The sequence below is a fragment of the Microtus pennsylvanicus genome, chromosome 3, assembly GCF_037038515.1.
Source record: "Microtus pennsylvanicus isolate mMicPen1 chromosome 3, mMicPen1.hap1, whole genome shotgun sequence".
NCBI lineage: Eukaryota > Metazoa > Chordata > Mammalia > Rodentia > Cricetidae > Microtus > Microtus pennsylvanicus.
Genome location: NC_134581.1, coordinates 94,991,939 through 95,014,481, shown reverse-complemented (window position 1 = coordinate 95,014,481; position 22,543 = coordinate 94,991,939). Strand labels below are relative to the sequence as shown.

Here is a 22,543-nt window from a genome sequence, read left to right as displayed (position 1 = left end):
GAGTTAAAAAGCCAAACACAAAATAGAACACTATCCAATCTTACTATATTCACAAACAAAAGTAACATAGCAAGAATAAAAAGTTATAAAGTAAAAACGTCACAAAAAACAATGAGCTAAAAGATGCATTAGCATTCGAGTTGACTGTCAAAGAGCTACCTTGGAGCATAGGCAGCACTGCCTTTGAGCATCAGTGTTTAAATCTGATGAACAGGTTTGCCACTTAGGCATCATCCTATTTCCTTTCTAGAAATTAAACTCCTAACTCAAACCATTAAAAATGTTATATATCCTGATTTAAAATGGCCTTATAGAGATGTTATCAATCTTTGAGCACTGTAAACACTATGCTTGGAGTACTGACTGAAGGCGTAAGTCACAAACAATGCCACACCAATTTGGGATTATGATTAATAGGGTGATATTTATTTAAAGGGGAAAAAACTTACAGATCACTGTCCCAGGCAAAGGCCCTCTACGCAACGCAACCAGGAGTCTAGTCGCCGGTGGAGCAGGAAGTGAAGAGAGAGAGGAGAGGGAAGTGGCCGCTTTTTTTAAAGGGAGAGAGACCACGCCCCAAGGGGCTGGTATCTCAGCGGCGATAGGCTGGAGGAGTGGGAGGACCTCCCGCAACAACTGACAAGTCAGTGTTTTCTTCTAAAAGATGAAAAACATCTGAACAAAAGATTCAGATTTAGCTCAGATGGGCATACAAAACTGTTAGCCAAACAACCTCTATGCTCTGCCTTGTTGTTACCTTCTGAAGTATTTTATCTGTTCTGCTACCCACAGGGGCTGATGAACTCAATCTGCTAGACAAAACTTGAGAGGTAGTTTCTCCCACTCTTCTAAGGTAGAAGGAGAGCTTACTTTTCTGAGAATGTCTTTCAGCTGCAGATGGTCAGGAAGCAGTCGGCCCGAATACACCAACCTCTGGTCCTTCGTCAACTAGAAATGGGATAGAAGAAAGAAGTCAGTTTTTTTACTATATATATTTAAGGTTAGGGAAAACATGACCAAATGTGGATAAAACTAAACTCTCTTTGGGGACAAGTAAGAAGAAAACAGATATTTTAAGAACTTTAGTCCCAAGTTCCGCTTAAGGCATTTAAGAGCTGGGCAAATGGCAGCCTATCTACAATAATAATAATAATAATACAGATCATCACATAAAACTTGACAAAAAGATAAACAAATGTGTTTTATCAGCTGTAATATAGCACTCTTAATTAAAAGCCTTCAATTTCATATAAACGGAAAGGCAAAGGGCCTTCTATCAATAGATATTAGAAGATAAATGTTCAAGATCACTAGTTATTTTAAACTGGTTAGTCAGTTATTTTTTTAATATAAAGTATATCCAGACCCATTTTCTTCCTTCCAAACACAATGCAGAAGAACTTATTGTCCTTAGTTTGAAAGTCATTTAGATCTAATGGGGTTCCCACAACTATTCCTGCTTTATTTCTGCCACTTACAAATATCTACACATTCAAAACCACAAAACCAAAGAAAGCAACACAAATGCATGGAGATTCAGTTGTCACCTCTATATGTAACCCATAACAGAAAGTGTGTTCTGGTTGGCTCTGTTACATTTTAGTACTTCATAGTAAGTCTACTAAAGCTCACACTGCTAGCATTATTTAAAATTAGTGTGTTTCTGTTAGTCCCCATAAAGCATATTTGCAAATGTTCCTTGAATTCCAAGGAAACAATTCATTGGCTATACCAAATGTTAAATTCAAAATCCAATCCAAGCCATAAATATAATTTTAAACAAACTGTATTTTCAGCAAGGCTATGACAAGAGTCATATATTTGAAAGTCATAATAGAAATTATTATGCTGAGTGACATCGATAGTTCAAAAGACACTAGAGAAATACAGTTACCTTTCCAAGATGCTTAACTGATAGACGAGATTTTTAGTGTGCCATTTCTAAAATGCAAAGTGTAAACTCCTATATTATAAAAAAATATATATAAAAGGCTTTTTAATGCCAAGTCTTGAAAACTCTAACCAGCACATAAAAACTGAACAGAGCTCCCTCTATATACATTTGATCTTCATTTCATTTCCTGCCACTTAACCTCCCTCCCTATAACCCTTAAACTCTAGATTTTGCTTGATGATAAAGTAATTAGTATCTAGAGAGCAAAAGTCTTGGAATGGGGCTTGGTTTCAAGAGGAACCAGCCCCGTAATTAGAGTTGTCACTTCCTGTCCCAATCTCCAGAAAGAGGGTCCTGGTGTGGGAGGTCCTTCTGTAGATGTGTTGCTTTTATTGGTTAATGAATAAAGAAACTCCTTGGCCTGTTGATAGGGCAGAGTAGAACTAGGTGGGGAAACTATACTGAATGCTGGGAGAAAGAAGCACAATCAGGAGAAACCATGAAGCCCCTCCAGAGACAGATGCTGGAACTTTACCCAGTAAGCCACAGCCTCATGGCAATACACAGATTAAGGGAAACCTCAAGATTACATTAGAGCAAATGCATTTCTTTCCACTTGACTTGGTACAACCTCTAGGGGTTTGCTTCAGTTTTTTAATAACTACAAGACTGCCATATTTAACCATGCAGCTCAGATTTTCTCATTTCTTAGAGATGGTCTGAATCAAAATTCAAACAAGGGTCACACACAAGACTGAATTATGTCTCAATCTTTTTTGTTATTTATGTTCTCAAACAACTCATGTAGCCTAGGTAGGTTTCAAACTTGCTATACAGTTGCAGATGGCCTTGTCTTCTCATCCCCGAGTCCTATACAGCTGCAAATGAGCTTGACCTTCTAGTCCCATCTGCACTTGCTAAGCACTGGATTACAGGTATGTGACACTGTGTCTTGTTATGTGAAGCTAGGGATCAAACAAACTCAGGGCTTCATGAATGCTAGGCAAACATTTTACCACCTGAGCTACATCCCCAAATATTTGCACTTTCTCTTCATTTCTCCTGTGCATTTCTGAAAGAAGTCATTATCTGTCTTACAGTTACACTTTGTGTTATTTGGGTCAACTGTATCCTTCTGGTACTCCATAGTGTGATAGTTAGGTGTGGAGGCTAATTAGACTCGGAGTAAGGTCTGTGACAAGAGTACTCTGTAATAAAGCTATGTACTTCCTGCACCACTAGCACAGGTAGATTAGGATGGTGACTTTTAGTGATACTGAGCTTCATCAGAGGTTCTGATGTTGCCAGACTAATTTGTCCTTTACAAACTTCCTATCTACCTTATTAATTACCTATATAGTTGCTCCAATCTTTTATTAGAAATAGCAAACTTGTTTTTCTAATTCCTTCTGTTTTTAGTATGATCATTCTAGATCCTATCTCATTAGCTAGTTGGTTACTCAGTCTACATGAGAAAAACTACCACAATGTGCAACTACTTCCCTTTGTCAGTTTTTAGGGTGACTGCCCAAGCAATCTCCCGCATGACCAGTGAGGTGTTGGTAATTTTTTTCTTTAGTGTCATTGTGAGTTCACAGAATTTTGTGCTTTTGAATACTAACATTTTCTTTGTTTATTAATCAGACTGCACCATTTTTGACCATTAGGAAGTTCACTCTAGTGTCATTTCACATGATCTCTGTCTGATCTAATAGTCTTCTTACTTTCAGATACAATATGCCCCAGGTTCAGCTTCTAGTTTTTCTAATGAGGCCTAGGACTGCCACTGATCAGGTACCTAAATCTGTTTAATTGAAATGGTACCTAAAGACAAAAATCTGAAAATTTGTAGTACTTACTTTTGTCTTCAGTGAGCAAAGCTACAAAATAAGTTCTTATTTAAAAAAAAACTTAAGCCCTGTATTCAGACTGGTATTTTCTATTTCAAGTTTTTACTTATGTATCTTCTCTCAAGTTTAAAAGTAAACTTGTTGATGGCATTTGTATGCTATTTGAAAATTGTTTTATTCTACTTATAATCTTAAAATAATAATCACAAGATTGTTACTAATAATTTGAATGAACTCTATAATTTCTTAGACTTCTCCCTCCCTGTCCTAAGATACATACCACTAAGGACACAAAGTCAAAATAATGATTCACCTGGAAGCTACAATACCAACCTGACAAGCGCATGTGCCACCGGAGCAACAGCGCTAGACTGCTACAGGTTCTGACGCCACAGTTGTAATTCATGCCTGACACTGAAAACCCGATGTAAGACTCATAGGCCCTGGAAGGGAATCCACTACTGTAGTTTTGCTAAATTTATCTGGCATCAAACTGCCTTCTAAATATTTATGTTTACAATCACAAATTAGCACTGTTCTCAGTCTTAGAGATGTTTCTGTCTGCAGTGGGTAACAGTTAATTTTGACTCATATCTGGTCAAAGGGCTGAGAATACAAGATTGTTGAGAGTTCAGTCTGAAATAGGACATCCTATCATTTCTCTCCCCACACATACACACACAGAGTTCAGGATCACATTGTGGAAAAGCAGGCACAAAGATGCAAGAGCCAGAGAACGGAAAGAAATGTGAAAGGCTATCTTCTGGACAAGATATGGCCAGTCGACCACAAATTCACAACAGAGGCTATCTGCACAAGACTGGGCCCATCACCATTCCAACATGGATGGGGTAGGGCTCTCGCAGTTACTGGCTGCTGGAGAGGAAAATCATATCCTCGGTGTAAGCATTTATAAGCACCCTTGTCATGTCAACAGCCTCCTCTTCCCTCCTCCATAGTTTTATATACCTTCTCACTAAATATATAGTTTTCTTTCCCTTCTTACATAAAAGGCAGGAAACTGTGCTTTCTCTCTGAGGGCCCTGCTTTCTTAGTATATCCTGTGGACAACACCTTAGTCTTTCTAACAAATATGTAATATTCTACTGTACTTAAGTACTACACTTATATTTATTTGAATGTTTCCAGGCTTCTTATATACAGGGAACTTCTCTCACATTATTCTATTTATCTCTGCATTCCCTCACAAAACCTAACTGGAACAGACACAGAAAAAAGACAGCAATGTAGTGGGAAACAGTAAATATATAAAACAAGGCATTGGCCAGGTGATGGTGGCGCATGCCTTTAATCCCAGCACTCGGGAGGCAGAGGCAGGCGGATCTCTGTGAGTTCGAGGCCAGCCTGGTCTACAAGAGCTAGTTCCAGGACAGGAACCAAAACTAAAGAGAAACCCTGTCTCAAAAAAAACCAAAAAAAAAAAAAAACAAGGCATTTCTCCCCCACAGGAGAGAAAGAGGACAAGTAGGGTCTATAGAAGGTCTTTGGTTCATGCATATTTCTTTTTTTGTGGGTTGGGCTTTTTTTTAACAACATCTGTATAACAAAAGGAAGAATCTAATAGAAAAAAATTGGCATTGCAGGATAGACAGATGAAGATTATCAAGAGCAATATCACTGATTTACTGCTTGTGGGGTCTTGTGCATAGGAGCCAGATTCATAGAGTAGGGCAGATATATAGAGACAGCTGAAGAGGAGTCAGGAAATGTGTACAAGATCCTACAGGCATCTCCCTGTGCCTTGCATTTCTCATCTACAAAAGGAGGATAATAACAGTATTTACTGCACAGGTTGGAGTCTAAGAACAGAATGCACATCAACCTTTTAAAACAGAACACAACATTCAAGAGACCACAGATATTAATTTCTGCTATCTATATTATTTCACTAAGATCTAACAGGACTACGTGAAACTGTTGGAAAGTGATATGTCTTTCCAAAACGTTGCTTTGCAACATGAAGGCAACAAATCAGGATGCTCAAGAGCAAGACTGACACAAAAGCAAACCTGGCTAAAGCTACAAAAGGCTGAACAAGAAAGCCTTGACCCATACTAACTTTCAAGCCTCCATTTCAAACAACATTTGTAGGTAACAACAGAAATCTTTAACCTTCTCTGTACAGAAATACATTTTGAAGTTGGCAGAAAGTCCACGTCCAAAGCTTAAGTCATTTAACCTCAGATTTTTAGTGGAAGAATGCCATTATTTACCAACTACTTCTAAGGTACTCAACCTACCTGGACATAATCTACTTCCTTTCTATGTAGATTACCTCTACTTTTTTATTAATCTGTAACAGTAATAGAATTAATCAGAAACTATCACTTCTGAGCAAGAAAAATGCTAAAAAATGCAGTAGTAAGGACCACTAATCCACACACACTTCCAGTATAAGCCATTAATCTTTACAATATATTAATAATAATAAATGTATAAAGCACACTAGAAAAACAATTTTATACTTTGTTTTTTGAGACTAAATTTTTCCAGAAGAAATAGCTTCAGACACTTTAGTCTCCAGAAACACACGCTTAAAAAACCTACATTATAACATCTGGACAAAGGTTTCTCGGTGTATGTCCTGGAATAGTGGATATTTGATAGTTTTTTCTGACCTCCTTGGCACCTGCACTTACATACACAAGGAAAACATTCACACACAATAGTCTAGAAAAAAATTTAAATATTCATAAGGCCAACACATGAATCTACAAAACCAACTATATTTTTTTACCAACTATATTTTCATACTTCAAAAGATTTGTTAAGTATGAAAAGATTAAAGTTTGTGTGTATATGTAGTATGTCTCTATAGACAGACTAGATAGGTCTCTTTTATATGACTTTAAAAATCATGTCAAACTCAGAAACAAAACGCCCACATGTTCTCCCTCATATGTGGATCCTAGCCTATAATGTAATAGGTATCACTTTGGGAATATTATAAAATTTAAAAAGGAGATCAAGTAAGGGTAATAAGAGGTAATAATAAATGATAAAATGTAGACAAAAGAATAGCCATTTTAACTGTATAGTTTGTGACCGGGCAAGTGTTTGAGTAATGTGTTGCTTCTATTAGTAAGTTAATCAGAATAAAGTGATTTAAAAAAAAAAATCTCAAAAAAATGGAAAACAGACAAAAGAACCCTCTATACTAAATGTCATGACACTATTATGCCCAACTTTAGCATAACTAAATTCTGCATAATTTCAAAATATTAATTCTGAACTTTAAATATGCGGATTTTAAAAATGTATGATAATGATTCAATAAAAGTAATCTTCAACTGGCTGGTAAGTTCTAGTAACTAGCATACAAGTACTCTGAAAATAGAAACTATTACATTTCAGTTTACATGCTCAGTTCTAAGTGTCAAATAACTTTAAAGAGTTAAATACAAAAAAGAGTTAAATACAAGAAAGCACACAAAATATGGACTCTGTGGAATACTAATTTTTAAAATTTTTAAACATGTCTCTAATCAAATTCCCTCAGTCCAAAGCTCCAGGAGATACAGAAGTATATAACCAGAAACATGGTTCCCCAAACCGCCTCTAGTCTCTATCTCCTTACAGCAATAACCAGTGTTCAGAATTTTCAGAATATACAATATCTGGAATTCTCAATGAATATTCCCTGATTAAAGGTTTCCACTCATAGGCCATTCAGTTACATGTCAAATGTATGTGCAATAGAGAATGCCAAAGTATAGAATTTAATACACTGTGAAGAGAACAAAAATAGCAACACACTCTGCAATCTTAAAATATTATGCTCCCATATTTTCTTATAGTTTATCAGAATAAATGGTACTAACTACAGTAACCTGATTAGGTGCTAGCACAATAATAAGGATATGTTACTCAACTCTGTAGTTTCTAGCTATTATAGCATATCTAGGTACATCTCAAATGCAAATCTTTTTTTTTAATTAAAGAAAATTCTTTAACATGTATGGGTATTTTGCCTTCATACATGCCTTTGTACCAAGTGTGAGTGTGATGCCCACAGAAGCCAGAAGAGGGCATCAGATCCCACAGAACTGGAGTTTAAGACACTTGTGAACAGCCATGTTGGTGCTGGCCATTGAACCCCCATCCTCTGCAAGAGCAACAAGAACTCTTAAACGTCTGAGCTATCTCTCCAGCCCCAAACATTTTTAATAGTCAAATTCATTTTTTCCTGCTTATAGATGTATAATTGATAGAGTCAAGTCACTACAGGGCAGCCTATTGCCAAGTGTGTGTGTGTGTGTGTGTGTGTATACATATATGTGTATACATATACATGTACATATATGGCTAAGGGCCTTCTCTTTCAAGTCAGACCAACTTCGGTTCAAATCCAATTCTACCTAAAGAGTTTTATGACATTAGACAAAAGAATCACCAAGTCTCTATTTTCTCATCTATAAAAGAGCTAATATCACAAGATGTCTACCACAAATAAACATTATAGAGCATATCAAGTATTTAGTAAAACACCTGGTCTAAATGGCAGTTTAAAATCAGAGCAATTAAATAAAAGCATTTTAGACAAATCAGTATAATATAAAGAGAAATTTAAACTAAAAACTCTAGAACCTCCAAAAAGCATTAATGCAGTATTAAACAAAACCTTATTTTTTTCTAAGAAAAAGGGCATGAGGATAAGACTAAAATACTTAAGTAAATTTTAGTCAGCAGTCATTAAAATCTTCAAATTTCTATTTTTCATCATTGTCACATTAAATCTGACAGTACCATTTGTTCAGTGTTTTTTTATACTGAGCTATACTGCTAGGTGACATAAAGTCTTGTTAAATTTGTTAAAATTATATAAGACAACTGTCTTATCAAGTAAAAAGTATTCATACATATGGATTCTACATCTTGAAATCAACAGTCCTGAAGTGATCAAGCTACTACATCTTTTTAATGAACAGTAAGTAAGGAATAGGGAATTACAAAATACTAAACAATAAAGCTCCAAAAAAAGTTACAAGACTTACTACTTCTACTGAAGAAAGGGAAAACTTCCTTCTGGACTGCATAATGTTATATTCTCAGAACAGAACCTGTATTCACTTGGTTCTGCTCGTTTCTTCGCTTCCAACAGAAGTTAAAGTAAAAGAACAGCTTGAAAAGCTAGTGCAGGCTTCCCTGGCTAATCAGGAAAGCCAGAAGACCTACGTACTGAAAGTGATTGCTTTAGTTTTTTACCACCATAAAATAAACAGAAAAGATAGAGGAAATGTACCCAGAGGTAAGACACACATCACAAGGCACTGTGACCCCAAGCACTGGATAGCTTGCCCTCAACATCAAATTCAGGGTAAGGCAACCCCATCTCTAGCTCCCTACTGTTTGCAAATAAGATGACATTAAGTAAGAAGAGATGGAAACGAGCCTAACGACAGGTGAATTTTATATCTTTTAATTGGATAGTACATCTACTGAACAATGTGAAGTTCAGGCATTTTGGCATTTACATCTCTGACTAGAATCCAACACTCAAGGCAAAGTGGCCTTCTAACAAGGCTCTTTGGCATCCTATAGCAATTACTAAAATTTTTATAATCTGAAACACTATCAACATGAACTGGTACTAGTGAACTTCCCAGTTCCTAAACCAATTACAAGTATCTTTGGAAGTTATCTGAATTCCAAGTGCTCAATTCCACATAAAATTTTTACACACACACACACACACATATAACATATGTCTAAATTCTAAATTAGAAAATATCTTCCCCTTCTAGTCTTTTTACTTAGAACTGTAATACTAACTAGTCCTTTTACTTAGAACTGTATTGCTTATTATAATAATAGAAGGTTTAGAGTCCTCAGCGCAACATTAACTCTGAAAGAAGAGCTGGTCAACGTGGCAGGTGGAAGGACCCACAGTCCAACAACTTGGGAAGCTGAGATGGGCGAATCAGAATTTGAGATCATGGTGTGCAAACCAGTAAGACCTTCTTGTCTGTGAAGGTGAGGCATGCACACATGAATGCACACACAGGACATAACACTTAAAGCATTTAAAAAGCTGAGTGAGTCATTGGGGGCAGTCACAAGGAATTAAACTCCTGTTATAATCTTGCTTCATTACAAAATGTTTTGACTTCTAAATAACCTTACAAAGAAAATGTTTATGACTCCCAATTTCTAGAGCTGATTGATGTCTTCTATTGGTTACAGAATACCACTAACTGCAGTTACTCAACAACTGTGATGTTTCAAATTAATTTCAGGTGTAAGTCAGAACGGAAACCTGTCAAGTCTAATAATTGCACAAAATTTTCAACCTAGAAATGAACTTGACAAGACATTACAATCCACTCAGAAAACTTGCTGGAGAAATGTTACAAAGTAAAGTCATTAATTATAGAATGTGGTGCAGGCTCCTAAAGACTCTCCAGTGTGTCTGAGTCAGGCAAGCCAAGAAAGAGTTCTGCAAGTGATGACCCCTCAGGCATCAGAACCAGCTGCCCAACAGTCCTGCAGTAGAGACTAGCTGTCCCAGGACACGTCAGGCAAACAGGCTTCACATCTCTATCTCACATAGCTTTTTGGTTTTTGATTTTTTTTTTTAGAAGAGTTTTAAAGAGTACTAAATCTGTTTTGGTTTGGGGGACAGGATCATCCTCACTGTGCAGCTAAGAATGACCCTGAACTGCTGATCTCCAGCTTCCACCTCCCCAACTGCTAAGACTACATCACATTAGGCTTAATCCAAACTCTTGATCCACATATTGCAGACCAAGTCCCTTAATGGTGTAATAGTATAACATGTAGATCTCACCTTAGTACACACCATACCAGTACGTGCATACGTAAGAAAGTACTTTAAAATAGTATTTGGGCTGTGTTATGAAATTTATGCCAATCAATGACTATTCTCACAAGGTGCTTTCTATTTCAAAAATGTGGGAAAACAATAATATGCAATAGAAAAATTTTGGTGTAAATCTTCACTTTCAAACTTAAGTTTTCAATGAGCAAAAGTCCTAACTTTTAGTTTGTTCCAACTACTAAGGAACTCAGTGTTCCCACACACAATAAAAATATTTGTGTCACAAATACAGCTAAGGACGAATGAGTTTAAAACAAACAACAAAAAATACACCCTCCAGCTTTGGCAATGAAGTAATTCAGTGGTTATTCCAGATGTCTAAATCTTAAACAATACTGCAATAGACACTGTTCTAAGTCATAAATATCTTAACACAGACCAACATCTTCCATACTGAGATGCACAAAACAGGCCTAAAAAGCAGGTGTTTCCCAACTAGGTAGTATATAAACCAAGTCTCTTTATTATTTAAATATAAGATTGAGTAGTTGAATATTAGATGTTCAAGAATGAAAAAGTTATACAATAGAGCACAGGAACGCCTCACTAAAATATACTCTGGATGACACACCTTTCTAAGCTACTGAAAGACTTACCAACTACGTACCTTCAAATCAGACTTTAGGGACAAATGGCGACACTATCTTTCCAACACCAAGATAAAGAATGGAAAACAAAGGCACACTGATCTGAGCAAAACAGATGATGTAACCAAAGAAAGAAACAGGTATCAAATGACTGTGGTGTGTGGGAAAAGTGCCCGTCTCAATGTCTCTATCTTCAAGAGAAATGTGAGGTGGGAAGTGGGGGAACAAGGTGAACTGCAACTTACAACGCGTGCGATGGGGTGAGGGTTAAAGGATAATTTTCGCCAAGTCACATAATCATTCCAAAAGAAGAGAATATTCTCTTCGCCATGAACATATTCCTGGGCCAGGTATTTAAAATTAAAATGGAATTTTGCCCTAGGAAGCAATGAAAGTTCTAATATAGACCGTGATTCTTTATCTCAAAAACAAATAAAATTAGTATCTGACATTCACATTAGATGACTTTAAGTTGCACGGAAGATGGTCCCTTTTCCATCACTGCAAATTCTTGTCTCTTGTTATTTCTGTATACTCACTAATTAACTGAACCTCATTAGGAAGATAATGATGGTGGTTCACTCAGGAGACACCCACAACCTCACAACCAAAAGTATTTCGAACGGAGACCTATGTGATTGGCGAGGAGGGGGCAAGCTGGGCGAAGGGAGGTACCAGGCACACGGGGCTGCAGGCTAGGGCAAGCTGCGTTCAGTTTTACACTTACAGGTTTGCTAGGGTACACGTTAGATAGATGCGTTTTTAGTTTCCCCACGGTCCAGTTCAAGAAGCAGCTAATAGTCTGGTCACTGTATTTCTGATTCGGTGCCTTAATGATTAGAGTCACAGGAATCTCCATCCCACTCTGGTCCATGGTGCTCTCAAAGTCGAACAGTCTAGCGGCGCTGCAGCTAAGCCGTAACTGGGCGGGCACGGCTGGGATGAGGACAGAAGTGAGTTCTCAATATTCTGGGTCCAAATCAGTCACAAGCACAGCTAGCGATATGAAGGCCATTGCCGGTACCAACGATGGACGGTGGCGGTGGTGGCGGCAGGCTCTGGGTGCCGGGCCGGGGGTGCAGCTGTCCCCGCCAGGTTTGGGCTCCGCCTGGCTCCCTACCGCGGAGGAAGGCGGGCAGGCGACCCGGGGAGGACGCGAAGGACAGGCCCCGGCGGACCGCTCAGCGCCCCGCCCCCGCCGCGACCCCCGAGCTGAAACGCAACAAGGCCCTACGCGAGCACCCGCGCGGCCTGAGTGGCTGAAGACGGAGGCTGGGGAGCGAGCCTGGAAGGAGGCGGCAGCGGCCGCGGAGCGAGCCTCAAGAGAAGGCGGCCGGAGCGCAAGCCCGGGGGAAGCAAGGCCGCGACAGCAGAGCGAGCCCGGAGGAAGGCAGGCCGCGGCAGGGAGCGAGCCTGCGAGCAGGAAGGCCGCCCGGGGCTCGCCCTCCGGGGCTCGCGGGGCAGCGCAGTAGCAGCGGGCGACTGGGCCGCAGGCGCCTCGGGCTCTCCGGAATGCGGCCGGGCGGTCAGGACAGGCGCGGCCGGGCGGCAGGTGGCGGGAGGAGGGCGGGGACCGGGCCGCGCTAGCGCCCGAAATTGTTGTTGTGAGGAGGGTCGGGTCCCGGGTAAGCCGGAAGACCCGAGGCGGAAGTGCGTCACGCTCGCGGCACGCCCTTTCGCCCGGCCGGGTCAGCCCCGCCCGCGAGGCCTGCTGGGCCTCTGAGTGGCCGGTGCCGGTGCTCGGTCCCGGTACTGCGCGACCACTGGCGTGGCTGGAGCTGGTGTACCCCGCCTTCCCCACACCCCCGAAAGTGGAGGAAGTGCTCCGGCCCGCGAACTGGCTCGGCAAACTTAATAATATCCAGTCCTTCCTGGTGCTGCGTCAAACGTGGGCTCCCATTTTCCTCAGTGTCAGCTGTCTGCGCGACAGTGCCACGTCGTGTCGTCGTGTCGGCTCTGCGGAGCTCTAGGGAACCGTTTCTGAGCCTGTTGCTTTAGGAGCCGAGGCTGCCTGCCCCGCTGCATGAGTAAGTGGGCTGTGCGTGTCAAACCTAGCATGTCTTTACGTGGCTGTCTCGCACACCTCCGTCTGTCACAGTTCCTCTTAATTCTTACAAAACTTGCCGGGTTCTTCCATCAACTGTGCGCCCGGTACAGTGGACGTGAAGTTAGATGGTCGTGCTCGTTTCTGTTTCGCGGCTTAGACCTGGCAATGCAAGGCTGAATCCACGGTTGCACCCTGCCCTCTTCATTTTGCAGTGGTTAAGGAGCACGTACAGAAAATTTAAGTTGGATAGATGTGCATTTTCACAGCTCCAGGGTTCCACTTGAAGGGAGCGGGTACAGGAGCTGATCTCTCCCTTTGCCCTAGAAAGGTCTTCAAGCTACTACTGGATGAGAGACCACTGGGAAGTTCTTTTCTGGTGAATAGGGCAGAATCCCCTACACCAATGTTTTTCAACTTGTGGGTCGCGAACCCCTTCACAGGGGTCGTATGTCAGATACTTCCATTAAGATTCATAACAGCAAAATTACAGTTACGAAGTAGCAACAAAAATTATTTTATGGTTGGGAATCCCCCAACATGGCTGTTAAAGGGTCGCAGCAGTAGGAAGGTTGAGAACCACTACCCTACATCTTCCTTCCCCATACTACCTTGCACAGATGTGAGGATACCCTTGATATTGTAGCTGAAGCATCTCAAATTCTATTCTGTAGTAAGAGTGCAATTCCCATTTCCAGTCTGTGACCATAGCCCCCTAGACTCCGGGCTTTGTAAAACTGCTCTCTATTTACCCAGTCACCCCCGTGGGACCTTAATTCTAGCTAAAAACATTTTTTCGGATTCCCTTAAAGCTCGTGGCTATTTGAATGTCAACCACTTATATGTGCGTGAGGAGCATGAAGCAACAAACAAGAAGGAAGACAACAAATGGCCTTACAAATAAACCCTGCCTCGAAAAACCAAAAAAAACAAAAAACAAAAAACAAAAAAAAAAACAAATAATGGAGGCTAGGGCCTTAGTGACATTGTGATCTGTCTTGACCAGATTTGTTTTGTGTCAGAATCCTGTTGAATTCAGGAACTCCTTACAACCCCCACCAATCAATTCTGCAGCTCCTGTCAGGCATGTTTGTGACTCAGGCTTCCAGGAATCCTTTAGAGTTGATGTAATCTTCTCATACAGCACTATAAGATGTACATTAGCCACAAAATGTTCATAATTTTTAAGACATTAGGGCATTTCACAGTGGTAAGTAGAGTCCATCAAAGGTTTACTAGTGTAAACAAAAACATTAAAATGATCAAGAAATTATATGTTACATGAGGTGATTTTAAACTTTATAAACTTGTATTAAGAGGGCTCCTAAAAGTAGTATTTCTCCTGTTGAACTGGGTCAAATTGTGCACATTATGCAAATATTCCATTCTATTAATTCTATTAAAATGTGCAGGTATAGAATAATATTGGAAACAGTGGTCCCAGAATATTGGTACTGTTTGGCTTGGAATTGAGGATGAGTTTGAGATGACCAAGTGGTAGCAGTTGGTGAGGGGCTTCCATGGCACTAACATGCCATTTAAAAATCTCTTTACATGGGTTAGATAAAATTTGGAAATGCAAAAGAATAATTGTATATGTCACCTATAATTTGCTATTAAAGACAAATTCTAAGAAAAACACTTGCTTTTTGTTCATTTGATCTTGGTGGGTTTTATTTTATTGTCCCCATTTTTTTCTTAAAAGTACAGTGATACCAGGTAATGAAAAATTTGTGATTGTTAATGTTCTTCAGCAGTATTAACTTTTCTGAGGTTAGGTTGATTTCTGTCCATGGAGTAGCACTCTTGAAAAAAGTACAAGAGAAATTTAAAGGAAAATATTTTTAAATAACAAAATGTGATAGCCAGTATTTGTGGAATGCTTACTTTTGATTGCTTTAATCATCAAGGGTGCAAAGATAGCAAAAAATTAATTAATTAATTAATTAATTAATTAAAAAGCCTAATTGATTCATTCTGTGAGATTCTAGTTTCTTCCTAAAATTCAAAGACAACCAAGGCTTTTTATCTGAAACTTTGAAGTACCTTCTAGGAACCTAAAATACTTTGATGTTGATTGGTATATGCTGGTTGGTTGGTTGGTTGGTTGGTTGGTTGGTTGGTTGGTTGGTTGGTTAGTGAGTTGGTAGATTGATTGCCATCTTGGGATAAAGGACTCTGGTCAAGTCATTTTGCAGTTGCAGATTTCCAAGCTGATATTCCGTAGCTTTGGAGCCTGTCCTGGAACTAGTTCTTGTAGACCAGGCTGGCCTCAAACTCACAGAGATCCGCCTGCCACTGCCTCCCAAGTGCTGGTATTAAAAGCGTGCGCCACCAAGCCTGGCTCCTTGTCATTCTTTTTTTAATGATGCTGTGACACAAAATATCTAATCAAGTCTCGATCAAATGCAGTACACACACACACTCTCACACACACACACACACACACAAACTGTACTGGAAACCTATCAAAATTGGTTCATTGCAGCACTATTTTTAAAAATCCTAATTGGTCTCAGATGTTTGATTACAAACCACCTCATAGAAAAGGGAAAACAGCTGGCCCAGTGGTACATACCCGTAATCCCAGCTGCAGAGGGGAGAACAGAAACAGGATTTATAGAGCTCAAGGTCTCCCACATCAACACCTGAGGCTGGTGGGAAAGCTGGCCCTGAGGTCATAGGAACAGAGCGAGAGAACTGTCTCTGCCCCTGTCAGCTGCAGCACTCAGGAGAGCGGCCCCTACATCTCCCCTGGGCAATACAGTACAGCAGGCCCTGAAGGTGTGTAGGTATAGGATAACCAACCGGGAGGTAATGAAAGCCTGAGAACTGGCGCTGCCCCTTGCTCATCGCTGAAAGGGGTGAACTAGTCAGGGCAAAGCTGGAGAGCCCACCCTGGTGGCAAAGACGGGGAGAGCTGACTAATCCTGCAACTACCTAGGCCCAAAACAAGGGTTATGTGTTGGTCCCTCTGTGATCTGCTGGGGAGTAGGGTTGTGAACCCAGGACTGTAGGATCTGCATGACACAGGGCAACAACATGATGTCCAGGAAGAGTCCCAGTGAGGGCCTAGCCTTGATGGTACAGCAGAGACCGGGGGCCTTGAATGAGATCCATGGTTCTTTATGATGAATGCCTGCATGTAAAAATAAATGGACAAAGGGGTTCACTATGTGACTCACTGTGTCATACTGAAGCTTTCATGACAGCTTTTCTCATGCTTCCTTTTCTCCCATGTTAAATTTTGTTTTTGTTTTAATTTGGGGTGTATATGGGGGGATCAGGAGGCATGATGTGAAAGACCCAAAGAATAAATAAAAAATAAATTAATTAAAAGAGTTCAAGATGAGGGCAACTTAGCAAGGCAGCATCTTTTAAAAAATCATGGATAACAACGCACATGATAAGAAGCTTTTTGGAAACATCTTAGAGGCAGCTAGATCAGCTCTCCAAATACCACAGGCACTCTCCCACACTTCAGAAGGGCTAGGAAACATTTGCAGAAAATCCCAGTTTCAGTGTAGCACGGCCAGTTGTATAAACATCCACAGCTGTTTAAGTGACTTACAGTCTGCAGTGTTATCATTCCTTGTTAGGCCTACTCTTACCCTTTGATTAATCCAAAATATGTTTATTCTTGTTTTTATCAGTGCTATGGATTGGAAGCAGGGTCTCGTTAATAATGGGCAAGCACTCTGCCACAGAACTGCATCCTCAGCACAAAACAGTGTTTATTCTTTATAAATTCTTTTCACATTTATTTATGATGTGGGCTGGGGCAGATTCTATCCTCTGAGAATATTATCTATAAGCATGTATTAGTAATAAAATTAACTGCCTCCAAACCCTGTGGGTTAGAAATCTGTGTGCTATTTTGTGGTTCTGGTCTGAGACTTACTGGTGTTGCATCAAGCTATCAGCTGATACTCAGTCATCTAAAAGTTCAGTAAATAAAAGACTGACTTTACAGCTCACTGACTCATACGGCTTGTGTGCTGGTACTGATTGCTGAGTAATGCCCAAGTTCTTCCCTGTTTAGGCTTCTTTACAGGACTGCTTGAATGTCTCATGCACGACAGCTGGGTCTTCCTAGAATAAGAGGTCGAAGAGACCAACGCCGAAGCCATAATGCCTGTCATGACAACCTTGGAAATCATTCAGTCACCTCTGAGGTGCTGTGCTGGTCATATTAACTAGCTCTGAGAAGATGTGGGAGGAAGAGCATGGACTTGAGAGCCAGGCAGTGGAGTGTGTGTTGGTCTCATTGCAGGCAAGCTACCATAATGTACTTAATCTCCTGCGTATGACTGTCCAGGAACAAACCCCAGTGGCTCACAGCCACTCCCTTCTGCTGATAGGCTCTTAGATGTTTCTTTTATTGATTTCATGACCCTACAGTTAGAACTATTGATTGTTTCTCAAATGCCTCTTACGTTTGTTGCTGAAAAGCAACACTCAAATAAAATTGAGACTATGACATTAAATGTACACAAGAAGAGAGTCATCAGCCTAACCATCAGAGGGTGGTAGTTGTAATCTTCCTGTAGAGATAGGCATGCAGAGTGCACTTCTCCTGAACCTTCTACAGGTCTGTATTTACATATACATCTATCCGTTTATCTATAGACGAGTACCTGGCTCATTTGCAATACTTTTCAGAGGCCAGTGAAATACAGTTCTCATTATGAGCGTTTTTTTTCAATTACAAAAAGTGGTCAGTTAACATTATTACTGTAGGATTCTGACTGTACCCTCCTTTGCTTGCTTTAAGAAATAGTCAAATCGTGTGAACTCTTTTGCTAGCTGGCATGAACTTAAGCTGTCAGGAGAGGGTATTGGAGAGATCTCTATCTGGTAGTATGTTTTCCTCTTTATTCTTTCTTTTTTAGGATTTATATATATGTGTGTGTGTGTGTTTTGCTTGCGTGTGTGTGTGTGTAATATGTCACATGGGTGTCTGAGAAGTTCAGAAGATAAATGCCCTGGAGTTATGGATAGTTGTGAGCCACCACATAGATGCCAGGAATTGAACCCCAGCCTTCTGCAAGAGACTCTGACAGGCTCGTTTTCTTTCTTGCTTTCTTTCTTTCTTCCTTCCTTCCTTCTTCCTTCCTTTTTTCCCTTCTATCCCTCCTTCCCTTCTCTTTCTTCCTTTCCTTTTCTTTTTTGATGTTGTTTTGGTGGGTTTTTTATGATTTTGTTTTGTTTTTCAGTTTTTCGAGACTGGAACTTACTCTGTAGACAAGGCTGGCTTCAAACTCACAGAGAATTGCCTCCCTCTTCCTCCCAAGGTGTTGGGATTAAAGTTGTGAGGCACTGCACATGCGGTAGACAGGCTCTTTCAGTGCATAAAATCTGCATCTTTCTCCACACCATGTTCCCCCAGTGTCAGTGACCAGTGGTACAGTGCACCTCTCTCCCACAGTTGTCTACTCAGGTGCACCCTGAGGCAAACTTGCAAGCAGTTCCACAGATAGCTTCCTTAGACCCCTTCACCTGGCTTTCTAGTGGGACACCGTGAGTACCCCTCTCAATGATTAAGTGGCTTTGTGTGATCACAAAACCTTGACTGTCCAGTGGGCCACACTCTCTGGGATTCTGTATGACTGAGTCATAGTCCTGAAAGGAGTCACCCATCCCTATATGTATTATATTTATGGTTTTTTTTGTTCCTTTCTAGCCATCTCCTTGCTGCTCCATGCCCCTGTGATGAGTAGAAATTCTTTGAATTGATCCCTTGTATTCAAAATATTGTATGATTTGTCCTTTTTTTATTCAACCTGGACTAATACAAAACTGGTTTTCGGGGATGACCCCAGGAGGGGTACACACAAAGACAAACTGAGAATCACCCTTTCTCAATAAGATGTAGGGCTGGAGACCTCTGGTATATGGGGGTATTGAAATTAGAATTTCCTCTGAGTTCGATGGTGAGATAATGAAGCAAGTGGTCATGTGACTGAGTATTGACCTTGACTGTTTTTGGTGTGGGAAGTCTTTCTTTGTGTATGTATTAATTTTATTGGTTAATGAATAAAGCTTCTTTGGCCTATAGAAGGGCAGAATAGAGTAAGGTGGGAATTCCACACAGATAGAGGAGTAAAGAAGGCAGAGTCAAGGAGATGCCATGTAGCTGCCTAAGGAGAAAGATGCCCACTGGAGTCTGCTGGAACCTTGCCAGTAAATGAAAATGGGTTAATTTAAGATATAAGAGCTAGCTAGCAATACACTTAAGTGATTGGCCAAGCAGTGTTGTAATTAATATAGTTTCTGTGTGATTATTTCGGGTCTGGGTGGCCAGAACATGAACAAATAGTCTCTGCCTACACACTTTGGCCATTACAATAATGGTAAGATGGCAGGATTTAGACTCTAGTGCTCTTGTGCAATTCTAGAAACTAAATAAGTTCCAGCACCAGCCATGACCTGAATATTTCCGTTATAACTGAAAAAGAATGTTTTAATTCTTGTGGACATGGAGGTAGAGGTACTATTGAAAACCAAACAGAAATTTTATTTTTGGTCCTTGTATGGTTTACTGTATTGCCTGGGCTAATCTCAAACCTTGAATTCAAGAAATCCTCCTACTTTGGTTTCCATAGAGTACTGGAAATAAATGCTACTACCCCTAGTTCCAATTTTTTAAGAATTGCTGACTGAGTTATTGGGTGCACAGTTAGATTCAATTTGTGGTGTGAAATTTAGGGCTTGACTGTGTTTGCTGGGGGCCAGATCAAACCATCAGTCTTAAAACTCAAACTCACTCAAAGCTTCTAAGATCTTTCTATTAGCAAAAGTGGCTTTCCTGCTGGTAGAACCTGAAGACAGCAGCAGCCTGCATTTGCAACAGCTTTCCTGGCATGGCAGGGTTACTGGAAATAATGCATTGTACCTCAGCTGCAGAGTAAGGGACTGCCTTCTGCAAAAGCAGGGAAGACCCACACTGAGGAAGCTCTGAAGTCACACTCCCTTCCATACCAGGGACACTGTAAGGCGATGCCATTGAAATGAAGCTGGGGAAGAGCATCTCAAAAACAAAAAAGAAGATCTCTTGTACAATATGTAGTATGAACTTCGAATCAGAGAGGCTTAAGGGCTCTAATCAACACTAGCATTTGCCCCAGTCGCTATTACAGAGGATGTAAGGAATAATACAATCCACTTCCTTTCCAGGAGTTTATAGTCCAGCAGAAAAATATGAGACAAGCATCCAGTGACTATAAAAATAAAACAGAGTGGGGGAGGTGCTCCAGGCCCTTCTGCATTGCCAGCTAGTAGCAGAATAAAGTAAGGAAAAGCCACGATCTAGTATAAAAGTGAGCTGGAGCCATTTTCAAAATGCAACAATAGTCTGACATGGTTTTTCTTCCCCACACGCTTCTCCACAGCTTCTCCCGCAGTTTGTTACCATCTATCCAGTGCTTTGCTTCAACTCCGATGAGACTCAGTTTTCCCTGTAGGGAAACACACACTGTAAGACATATGAACTAGGATGGGCCCCAAACTACTAGGTATCTGTTTCTCATCTGCTAATCTCTTCTCCACTGGGTGATTCTCCTTTTCCTTTGTAAGAGACAGGGTCTCACTGTGTAGCTTTGGCTGGCATGCAAACTCATACTCAGGCCTGTACCAATACCACCCCACCACCATTCTGGAGGACAGCCTCATCTTTCCATCACACTCTCTGCTGCTGCCTCCCATTTAACTTGTAATCTCCACTGCAATTTTCTTACCATGGTGGTCGTTTCCTAACTAAATGACTTTAAAATCTCATGCTAGGCCAGGCCCAATGCCACAAGACTCTGAGTACTCAAGAGGCAAAGGCAAAAGGCTCAAAGATAGCCTGGTATATATACTGAATTCTAGACCAGCCAAGAGTTACATAGCAAGGCACTGTCTCAACAAAAACAAACTTTGAAGGCTAGATGCAGAGTCAGGAAAATATTGGTGAGTGTGACTGGCAAAGGTAAAAACTGGGAAATGGCAGGTCAAGGACTTGAAGTACGTGTACTACAGCCTCTTTCCTTTATTCGTCTGATGTCACTCGGCAATCCAACGTACTCATGCTTTTTGTCTCATCTTGAAAACATTTTCAAAACCATACAAACCACTTAAATATTTATATAACTAGTCAAGAGAAAATGCCAAATTCTTCCAAGAACAATCTCAGCTGGGTTCACATATTTTACTTTCTTTGTCTCTTTTGTGTATTGCTCTTCATGACTTCCTAGGCTCTGTAAACTCAAAGAGTGTTTGAAAATGCAAGTCAGTGAAAATTTACTGAATTCCAAGTGTTAGGGGATGCTGAAACAGCTTCTTGAGCATAGCCTTTGCAATCATCATTCTTCAAAAATGCAGACGTTTATCCCCAAAGGGATTTATGCTAACAACTTTGATGTCAGTGGAAGAATTCTCAGTTCTGCTGCAGGAATGGATAGTCAAAATCACTGCAAAATGAAGACAAATGTACTATGGGCCCCCGATTCCAGATGTGGAGTGTGCCGGGTGTGAGTACAGAATAATCTCTTTGAATCCCTTCAAGATAAATTCTGAGTGCCAATTTCAGACTTACCCTCGCCACATCCTTAGACGCTCCCATGCCTCCATGTAAAGTGGAATTTCACATTAACTGTTTGGTAACTTCTTAATATGCCTGTCTCCTACTAGGCTTTGGTTCAATGATGAACTTTAACCATTTTTATATCACCATTGCTTCCACATAATCCTTTTTCTATACTAAGAAATATTATCAATTGAATGATAATTTTACATGGGCTGTAGAGAAATGAATAATTAAGGAACAACCACTTAGTAATTAATAAAACACTTGCTTAAAAAAGCCTTATAATTCTATGTTAACTTCTCATTTATTTCTATTTAACATCAATCTAGGTACAGCTATGTAGAGTTTTGGTACAACGAATTCATGTCCTCTATCCTGTGCGATGATAGAGTGTGTGGAAACATCTTGACCATGTTGACATTAGAATACAGAGTTAAGCAGAAGAAACAAACAGTTGCCACACAGACAAAGTTTCAAAGCATGGTGTAACACATTACTCTTCAGACATCTAGGAGTCACGTGTCTGAAAACATCCTGGTTAACTACCAACTTGCTTCTTAACCACCCAGAAATATAAGGAAAAATAGCCACAAGGTTCGGCATTCTGCCAAATGCTTATCTCTTATACACATTCTCATTAAAGGACTGACCTTAACAGAGCCAACTTCCTGCAGCTCCTTTGGCAAACAGTACTTTAATCTGGTAACAGTTATTGTACATATGTCCGGGATCTGCTAAACGTG

The 22,543-nt window shown here is 40.3% G+C and overlaps 2 protein-coding genes across 3 annotated transcripts in view; one reads left to right on the top strand and one right to left on the bottom strand.

The window, feature by feature from the left end:
- Positions 1–12,373, bottom strand: part of Herpud2 (HERPUD family member 2) — a 31,593-nt gene extending 19,220 nt beyond the window's left edge. The window contains exons 1-2 of one of the 2 annotated variants that reach the window (XM_075966496.1): positions 11,918–12,373; positions 871–948 (exon numbers count right to left, since the gene is read on the bottom strand). In XM_075966496.1, the coding sequence (XP_075822611.1) occupies positions 871–948; positions 11,918–12,064 (225 nt within the window). In that variant the 5' untranslated portion in view covers positions 12,065–12,373. The remainder of the gene's footprint in view (positions 1–870; positions 949–11,917) is intronic. The other variant, XM_075966497.1, reaches the window with a different exon arrangement.
- The window catches only part of Septin7 (septin 7), a 325,981-nt gene that overhangs the window by 160,318 nt on the left and 143,120 nt on the right, over positions 1–22,543 (top strand). The gene's annotated exons all lie outside the window — the stretch shown is intronic.